The 9,422-nt window shown below is 45.7% G+C and overlaps 1 protein-coding gene across 2 annotated transcripts in view; it reads left to right on the top strand.

Annotated features, from left to right (window-relative positions):
- GAB2 (GRB2 associated binding protein 2) overlaps positions 1–7,920 on the top strand; it is a 93,306-nt gene extending 85,386 nt beyond the window's left edge. For both annotated transcript variants that reach the window (XM_036405491.2, XM_036405563.2), the window contains exon 10: positions 1,178–7,920. In XM_036405491.2, the coding sequence (XP_036261384.1) occupies positions 1,178–1,321 (144 nt within the window). In that variant the 3' untranslated portion in view covers positions 1,322–7,920. The remainder of the gene's footprint in view (positions 1–1,177) is intronic.
- The last annotated feature ends 1,502 nt before the right edge of the window (positions 7,921–9,422 follow it).

The following is a 9,422-nucleotide window of genomic DNA, read 5'->3' on the forward strand; positions in this document are numbered from 1 at the left end:
GCTTAGAGCAACCTGGTCTAGTGGAAGGTGTTTCTGCCCATGGCATGGTTGAAATGAGATGATCTTTAAGGTCCCTTCCAACCCAAACCATTCTGTGACCCACTGCTATATTTACTCTAGGTCAAACTCAGTCTCTCTTGCATGTCTGCAGCTTTGCTGGCAGTGCAAAGCAGAAGCATGGATGTGCAGGGTTCAGGGATGCTGATGGGACCACAGACTCAGCTGGAGTTTGAAAACCTGTCAGGAGGTATCCCCAGAAGTATCAGAATTGTTTTTTTCCTCCTTCAAAACAACAGCTCCTCCTAGACCAGACTTGGATTTTGCATCTGAAAGGTGAAGGACTAGGGTTGTATAAACATCCATGGCAACTATTTGTGAGTTGGCCTCACTTTCTCAAATACCACCTTGTTTCCTAGGCAAAGTATCCCACTGGTTAGGTCCTTTTATTATTTGACAGTTGTCCCTTGATGGTTTCTTTCTGCCCAGCAATATTTCTGCAAGTATCACCCATTTAAATTATATCCCATTCTGGAAAAGTGATTTTAGACCACTAAAAAGCATGATCTGGCTCCAGTTACAAGGAGATGGAGGTCCTCTGAAATGCTTGTAAAGTCAGAAAAAACTTCAGGACTCCAGAAGTTATGGTAAAAAGTATCTCCTTGTTCTCAACACAAGTATCTCCTTGTTCTCCTGGGAGATCCTGCAAACATATCTGTTGTTTGGGGATGAAAATGAGCTAGTGCCATAGGTGGGTAGAGTCAGCACAGCTAAAAGGTATAGAGCTGGTATTTCTATGTGTATCTCTAAGAGTTCTGGAGTTCTTTACAGGAAAATGAACAAGATGCAAGGCTGAACTCAAAAAATCAGCAGTTAGAGAACACAATTACAACCAAACATTCATGTCCCAAAGTTTGTGAGAAGGTAGAGACCCCCATGCTGTTTCTACCCTCCCATTGCACTGCAGTTTCATGCCAGCAAGAGGCAGAGCAGATTGAAATCCTTCATCCAAGTATCTTTGGGAGGTTAGAGGGAGGGTGTTGAGCTGTGAAGTCTTCAAGAAAGCGGGAATGGTGCTGGTGGGCTTGTGGCACCCACTGTGCTGCTGCAGAAAGGAGTGAGAGGGAAGAGCAGGGAGCTGATGAGTGACCAGACGGTGCCCTGTTTCTCCTCCCCACAGCCCTCCACCTCGTCGGTCGCCTCAGATGAGAAGGTTGATTACGTGCAAGTGGACAAGGAGAAGACACAGGCGCTGCAGAGCACCATGCAGGAGTGGACTGATGTGCGGCAGTCCTCGGAGCCTGCCAAGAGCATGAAGCAGTAGTGCCTGCGGCAGGCAGTAGAACAGGAAAATGTCCTGTTGGTTTTCCCCAGCTGCAGCCCCGCTGGGCTGCCAGACCCACTTGGGCTGGATTTCTAAGACTTGTCTGTGGAGGGGAGGGGGTGTCATTGGTTTGTTTTTTTCTCTTAAAACAAAACTTAATTTCAGGGGAAGACTTGGCAGATACTGTTTGCCAGTGATAAAGACCAACTATGTTTGGTGGCTAGGTTTGTGCTTTAGCTGCTGGATGCACTATCCAGGAACTTTGACTTAGCAATACCAGGTTTCACCCTACACATCTGTTCCTTACAGCTATTAAAGCCACCTTGTATGTTCTAACACTGCATCATCTCTCCCCGTCTTCTTCCATATCGTACCCTAAACCATGCCACACAGGTTTGCAGCATCTCCCATAGGATATGATATCATTGCCCAGCTCTGATTCTCCACTCCTTATGGTTGTCCTCTGCCTCCTCCCAGTCCCAAAACTGAGCAAGGACCATTGCTTTTGAAATCACTTTTATTGTCCTGTCTCTTGTAAATAATATGTTCAAAACCTCTGAGGGCTGTTCTGCTTTTGGCTGGACAGCCCCCAAGGTTTGGGTTGGGGTTGTTAACCTTCAGGAGCTTGACACACCATCCCCACCATCCCATTGAGTTGACTTAGGAGCCCCAGACTTGCTCCATCATACACACATACATGCCAGCACATGCTCTCATGAGTCTGTTGAGTTGTCTTCTATTTATATTCTCCATTAACTCTCAGAGTGAATGGGCTGGAGAGATTGGTTTTGGAAGGGGCTGGAGGGATTGGCTTTGGAAGGTAGAATTTAAGCACTGACCCACTGCCTATCCGAAACCAATTCCTGTGAATCTGACCCTAAAAACCACAATTTGCCTTTTGTGGCACCAGAAGAAGCCCATAGAGTGAGAGTCCTACATCGTGGACATTGTGAGAAGCCCTGTGGTTGAGTATGAGGGGGCAGAAAGGCTCTGGAGACCCTGTGTGTGTGGACTGGCATAAGGATGAGTGACAAGAAGGGAGTGGAAGGCTGCTGTGAGGACTGGGAGAAGGCAGGTGGTGTACTGCAGAGATTGGTCCTGGGTGAGGAGGTTTAGTGGAATGTTTCTTGGAAGAAAGAAGAAGAGTAATTGAAATGTTGGTTGATGGTGAGGCCATAGGCTTGGGAAGAGGTTGGTCAGGAGAGTCAGGGCAGGGCGTTTCAGTAGGAGCTTTGACGTAGCATTGTGGTTGGTTTGTGGAGGGTGCAAAAGGCTGAACTGTTTTCCCCTCATCTTCAGCAATGTTTCTTCAACACAACACTGGGACTTGCTGACATTAATGGCCCTAGGCTCTAATTATGGGTGGGAGTCGGCTGTTGTCCCTTGCCAGCATCCAGGCTTTGGGATCGCTCGCCAGGCAGCTGCTGAGCACAGAGAGAAGAGAAGGACAAGACAGTTTAATGCAGAGATAATAATTCATGATCTCATGAAAACAGGAAGAATTAATGCTGCCATGGAGCAGCCTGATTGCCAGACAGCAAGCGCTGACACGAATAAACAGGCTGACCGCAAACCAAGAGCCAAATGAAGGAGACATCAGAAAGATTAGGTAATAATATTTATTAAAGAGCTGGAGCTATTCTTTCTGCAAGCTGAACCCCCTCCCAGCACCGTGGGCTCTGTGTTCCACCAACATCACCAAGTTGTATTGATTATTAATGCTTAAGCATTAACACATTTGCTTAATCTTGGTGTGAGCTTGAAAAGGGCCAGACGTGACCCACATGGGGATAGGATTCCAGTCCCTTAAGGGCTGTGTGCTGCTGTGTGCTGGTAAAATAAGTCTTGAACTTTTTACACCATTTTGTGTTTTCTTCTCATATGCCATTAAAGGGAAGGATGTTAATGGAAAAGCTCTGACAACCCTGTTGAGACATTGAAGTGTTGGACTTTTATAGAAACAATGAAGCAAATACCCTAATGTTTATGCTAAAAATAATAATTACTAGAAGGGAAAAAACCCAAAGCCCCAAAGGGAAAGATTTAGCAGTCTGATGCTTTCTAAAGGTCAGGGGGTGTGTAACAGCCTGCAAGGGCCATTGCCTCCTGCTGGAGGCTTGCACATTTGCCTGGTGAGTTGACAAAATGAAGACTAGAACACAGTACTTCGTATTTCTATTGCCCCTTTCATCTCTGCATCTCAGGGGAGACTAAACATTGGGTCTGATCCAGAGCCCACTGAAGTGTGCATTCACCCATCTGGGAGAGAGCTCCCCATCCCCACCAAAAAGAATGTCACTCTACTGGGAAGCTGATTTTTTCCCATTTCTTCTTCAAAGCTGTTAGCTTTAGTGGCTCGAGAGAGAACACAGTGGGTTTGAATGCAAGTTGCTGAGTGGGTGCCCTGTGCTTCTGCACTGGGACTAGGTGCATCTAGTGCCCACTCCCACGTTTAATCCAAGGAGTTAATTAGGACTGGAAAAGCCTTTTGTGGTACTGGAGAAACTAGACCTTTTTCTCCACATTCCACAAATATCTTTGTGCATGGGGCAACCACTGGCATGGGATAGCTCTTTTCCCAGGCTCAGACCCTGTGTTTTGATAATTTGCTCTCATGAGCATCCCTAGTAACTGGTTCATTGCATTTGGCAGACCAAGGACCAAAATGGCCCAAAAGCAGCTATTTAACAACTGCTGTTTGCTGGCTTCTCTCTGCTTTGCAGTGAAGTCTGTGTTTTCACTGAAACAGATACATTCCTCTACCTTTTCCCCTGTAAAGCACCAAGCAAACAGCACCACCAAACTAAGCAGAAGCCCACAGACTCTGTGCCATATAGACATTACTGTATCAACCCCTCCTGAATGCATTAAGTAATCAATGTCTTCAGTGGAAATAGTCACCCATGACAATTGCCAAGCTGATTACAGCAGTCCCTGGTGATTAATGTTTGTGCAGTATTTAGTCTTAAACCATATTGAAAAGCAGCTGCTTTAATTACACGGACTGCCAAGAACTTTGTCCTGAAGGCATTGAGTTTATCACATCCACTTTATACTTGGATTCTCGAGTATGACAGGCTCCTTTGTTAGAAATAGGTATTTAAGGAAACTGAGAACATTGCAAATTATTCATTTTAATTGAAATTAAACTGGTTTGAGCCTTCACGTCAGAGCCTGCTCTACAGCTCTGTGGTTTGATTTAGAAAAGGAATATGCTTGCATGTGTGTGTGCTCATGGAGAAGGGTTGTCTGTGGGACATACACCATGACCTCAATATTTAGTTTTATGAAGCACTGGGTCCATGGCTCAAAGCTTTCCCCAAGCCTGAAAATGACTAAGTAGGTGGCTTTAAAGGCAAAAGTCTCCAAGAGTGTGTATCCCTTGCTGTGAGTATGCAAATGCTGCTCATCATTCCTCTGCCTCGTGAGATGTATGAGCTGCCTTGGAGCTGATTTGCTCTGAACTAGCATTTGAGTGTTCAGTGGGAAATACATTTCCAGCTCTAAATAGATGCCAGGCTTAGGCTTAGTCTCAAGTTGGCGAAAGAGAATAATGTTTGAGCACAGCATGTGCCAGGGCAAAGCTGAGATCTGGCAAATAGGGCCAAATGCCGAATCAGAACCAAAAGATAGGGAAGGCTTGGCCTTGTCTGGGAGCTAACTGGGATGGATTTGAACTCTGGGCCACCAGCCACTGGCAAGGGTGAGATATGAGAGAACATGAGGTTGAGACGAGAGAAGTCAGGAGACTTTGCCAGTAAGGTTTGGGTCTTGGTCCTCACCATGTGCTCCTTTGGTCTGTGTCTTGAGTCAGATGTGCAGAGATTTGTGGGCTGTGGAATGCTCAGTAGAAGTCATGCACTGGTGGGACAGGAGCTTCCACCTCTCTCAGGCACTTCACTTCAAGGGGGTCATCCTGCCTGACAATGTGATGCCTGTGCTCTGGCATTCCATAATGCTTGGGCCGTTCACCCAGCTTTGAGCTGGGCAGGAGAAACCCTACAAGAAATGTGTGGGGATCAGGACATGCTGGGAGACACCTTGCTGAGGGGCTCCCGTGAGCTGTTCCTGAGGCAGCAGTGCCATGGTTTCACAGGGTTGTCCCTTGAGGTGCCACTTCATCCTTGGAGTTTTTCAAGACCAGTCTAGGTCAAACCCATAGCTAACTCTGCTTGGAGCATCTTTTCCACCCTGAGACCCTGTGCTGCTGGGGTTGAGTGGAGACTCTTCCATGTGAGGGAGGGGGCCCAAGGGGTTGCTTGGAGCCCTGTAACATCCAAAACAGGTACTGGGCCACTTCTCTGGCCATGAAGCCCAGTGGCAAGGCACACAGCTCAACCCCTAAGGCCATACTCCCCAGTGAGAAGACCTAATCCACACTGGGCTATCCCTTGCACCTTAGAAAGGTCTGGCTGGCCCAGAACAAGTCATCCAGGACATGGACAGGCAGTTCTAGCAACTGGCAGACAGCTTGAACCTGTAAATTTGTCAGGCTAGATCCAGACCTCTCAGCAAACCCATGCCACCTCCACACCCTGGCATACCAGGAAGTGTTGGCCTGTTTTGGCTATCCAATGATCATGGCTCCTTGGGTGGGGAGAGGGGGTACAGCCATGTCCAGGTCTTAGGGAAGTTGTTAAAATAGTTCCCAGGTGCTGTCTGAACTTTCTGGCTCAGGATGGTTTTCTCAAGTTGTGCTTGCATTGTGTTGGTGTTTTCCCGCCTGGTGATGTAAAAGTTCCATTCCGTGTAAAAGCTGACACCCACAGTGTGTGTGCCATTGGAGGGATGCTGTCTAGGTGAGATGGATGCAGCAGAGCTGTGATTATGAGGAAGCCCAAGTTCTACAGGAAGGGGGAAGAGCAAAGCCTAACTCTGGCACCAGCCAGAGAACATGCATGGCCGTCAAAGAGCCGTCAAAAAAATCAGAGGGACCAATCCAGCATCAAATCATAAGGGCCAAAAAGCCAATTTAGGGCATCTGATGAGTCTGAGTGCCTCTCTTCTCTGCCCAGCCTTCCCATATGTACACAATGATCTTGCAGCTGTTAATGAGACTCTTGCAGGTCAAGGTGTGCACTTTTTGATCACAATTCCTCCTTGGTCTGGAGCAGTTCATCCCTCTATCATCCTGTCCTTGGTGTCTCATCATTGTAGTCACAATTTTATCTCCTTGTTCACAACTCCTAGTGTTGTACTGTCGACCAGGTTGCTGATTTAGTGTCTTCTCATAAGAAAAGTTGATATGTAGCAAGGTGTCACAATACAGCTGTCCCCTTCCAGCCCACAGCCAGCTGGTCCTGGCACGTGGTGTTCAAGTTTTAACACTAGCCAGTAATATCTGAAACAGAAGCTGGGCCACATGGCTCCATCTCTTTAGCTAAAAAAGCTTCTCAACAGACTTGCTCCCAATCAGCAGGCTCTTAATTTTTGATGCAGCCTATTGCTAACATATAACGGGTCCATTTGTAGGCCAGTGGGTTGACCATATGGGAGAGGTTTGCCCCCAGCAGATAAGAAACTATCATTTTTATTGTCATTCTCTGGGTGACACCGCACTGTATCTTCATGTGGAACGAGAGGGTTCATGTGAACTCTGTATCTCGCTTTTTCTCCGGCTTGTAAAATGAAGGTTTTTAGTACTTATTTCCCCACCTCACAGATGTGTCATGAGGTGTAATTAATTGACATCTAATAATGCAAAGAGCTGGTTTGAGTCTGCAGGCAATGGCTTGGCAGCATGTGATGGTAACCTGTTGTCATGCCCAGCATCATACACAACACCGACACATCCTGCTCTGCAAAACTCATTAAAAACCCCTTCATCCCTAACTACCAAGGTGAAAAAAACTTGGCAGGATTTTCTTCTGAGTGAGGGGGGTGGGGGAAATGTCATTTGCACAGTTTTCAGTGTTCTGCTGCCACATTTACCCTGGAAATACCACGGGTTTTTTGAGAGCAGTATGGACGTGGTGGTTGAGCCACGCTGCAGAGAGGGGAAGGGAGCAGGACCCTGGGCTCCACGGGGAGCCTGTCAATGAATCCCGTAGGGTTAGGACCAAACCTTTAGAGTAGTTATATCCCACTCAACCCAGCCCTTGGCAAAGTCAACATGACTTTGCCATCATTGTGTGGGAACTTTGGGCATCTTTGTGTGGGAACAGACCCAGTCAGATTAGGATAGTTTTCTCCATTTGTTTCTTAACCTGCTGCGAGGAGGGGTTGGAGCTCTGGCTGTGAAGCTGTTGCATCAGCAGCCAATTCGCAGGGATGTTTTGTGTGTTTCAAAGCCTATGACTGTTCTTAAAGAGGAGTATTTTTAATTTTTTGATTTCCATTTGTAGAAGGAAGGACAAGAGTAATCTGTGGCAAACTGTACAGTATGTGTCTTCTTGTGGTGTCACTGTTTGAATGGTTATTAAGTTTTCAAATCACTGTGGACAGCTAATCACTTAAGTTATTAATTTATTCTTTGGGGGGTTGTTGTTTGGTTGGTTTTTTTTAAAGTAATTTGAAACAATTATTTATCCCGTTAATCGGTCTTGAGTGAAGCCTAGATAATACTTTTTTTGCTGTTAATAAACATGGTACATGCCTGACGTGAAGGTGATCTCATTTTTAAGTACTGTATATGCAACAGAAAAGCAACAGGAAAATAAAAGAATGATAATAAAAAGATATCTCTCCCTGGTGATTCCCAGTATGGATTCAGAGCAGGGAAAAAAAGGGGAAACTAATAAGCAGATCAAGTTTGATTATGTAGCACCTTTAAAGCTTTCAGAGCATCCTCTCAGCATGTTGCCAAGTGTCACTTACAGCTTCAAGTGTCCTGTATGGATAAGGAGGGCCTTTAGGATGTTGCTAGGGTTTTTCCTGATACCAGAACCCAAGCCATGTATTTTGAAGCTGCTAAATTGAATTTCATACCATATATCTGCTCTGCTGTGTGCAGTGTGAGGACAAATGCTGCCTTCCTCACCCATCAGCAGCTTAGCACCTATGAGTCTCAGCTCAGGACACCAAATCACCCAGAGAACCTCAGCAAAAGGAAAAATCCTTTTCTCCAGAGTTAAAGTTCAATTCTCCCTTTAAGACTGCCCTTTTAAAAAAAAAAGACAACTGGGAAAAGACACCTCCCTAAGCATAGCTCCTGCAACAGCTCTTTTAGACAAGAGTAGCATCATCTCACATCTGCAGCACACATGGAATCCCAAACCAAGAGCTGGGGACTCCCTTGTGGCGTCTCCTTGACCAGAGGCACGTGTGACAGACAAAACAAGCCAGACTATCTCATATACCATAGCAGACACTTTATCAATATGGCATATGCAACACTAGTACCAATATAGCATATGCTATAATGGGTGTGGCACAGATAGGAATACACCATACTTGTACTATACTAGACTTCTGTAAGGCCTTTAATATGGTCCCTTATAACATTCTCAGCTCTTAATTGAAGAGTTTGATGGATAGATGGACCATTGGATGAATAAGGAATTGGATGGCCACATTGGAAGAGCTACAGTCAATGACTCAGTGTCCAAACCAGCAATGAGCAGTGTTCCTCAAAGGTCTGTACTGGGACCAATAGTATTTAATATCTTCATCAGACATAGGAGTATTGGCTGAGTCCAAAAGGGAAGTCCAGCGCTAATAATTAGAGGAAATCAAGAGGGGCTAAACCAGTCAACCTCATTACACCACTGACACTCTTCAGGCTGCCATCCCTGCTGAGAACTGCATGCTGTTTGCCTCTGCTCATCCCAGAAAATCTTGGGAAAAAATAACAAGACATGCTCAGGAACGAGCTTAGCTATGATACAACCTCTCCAACATTTTCCATGTTGGTTTGACTATCTGCCTTCATTACTTAGATTATGATCTCATCAAGTTAAAGACAGTCTCCTACAAAACCACCTTAAGGCAAACAGCACAGAAAATGTCTTCAGGTGATATTCCAGAATAAAGAAAGGAGCTAGCATGACAGCAACAGGAAAACTTTTGGCAACCTCTTTGAACAGGAAATAAATAGAGGCCTAGTAATAAAACCAGGAAACACTGTAGGTTCTGTGACACTTCAGCTTTGGGTCTTTATTTC

Source organism: Molothrus ater, chromosome 2 (genome assembly GCF_012460135.2).
Source record: "Molothrus ater isolate BHLD 08-10-18 breed brown headed cowbird chromosome 2, BPBGC_Mater_1.1, whole genome shotgun sequence".
Classification (NCBI taxonomy): Eukaryota; Metazoa; Chordata; class Aves; order Passeriformes; family Icteridae; genus Molothrus; species Molothrus ater.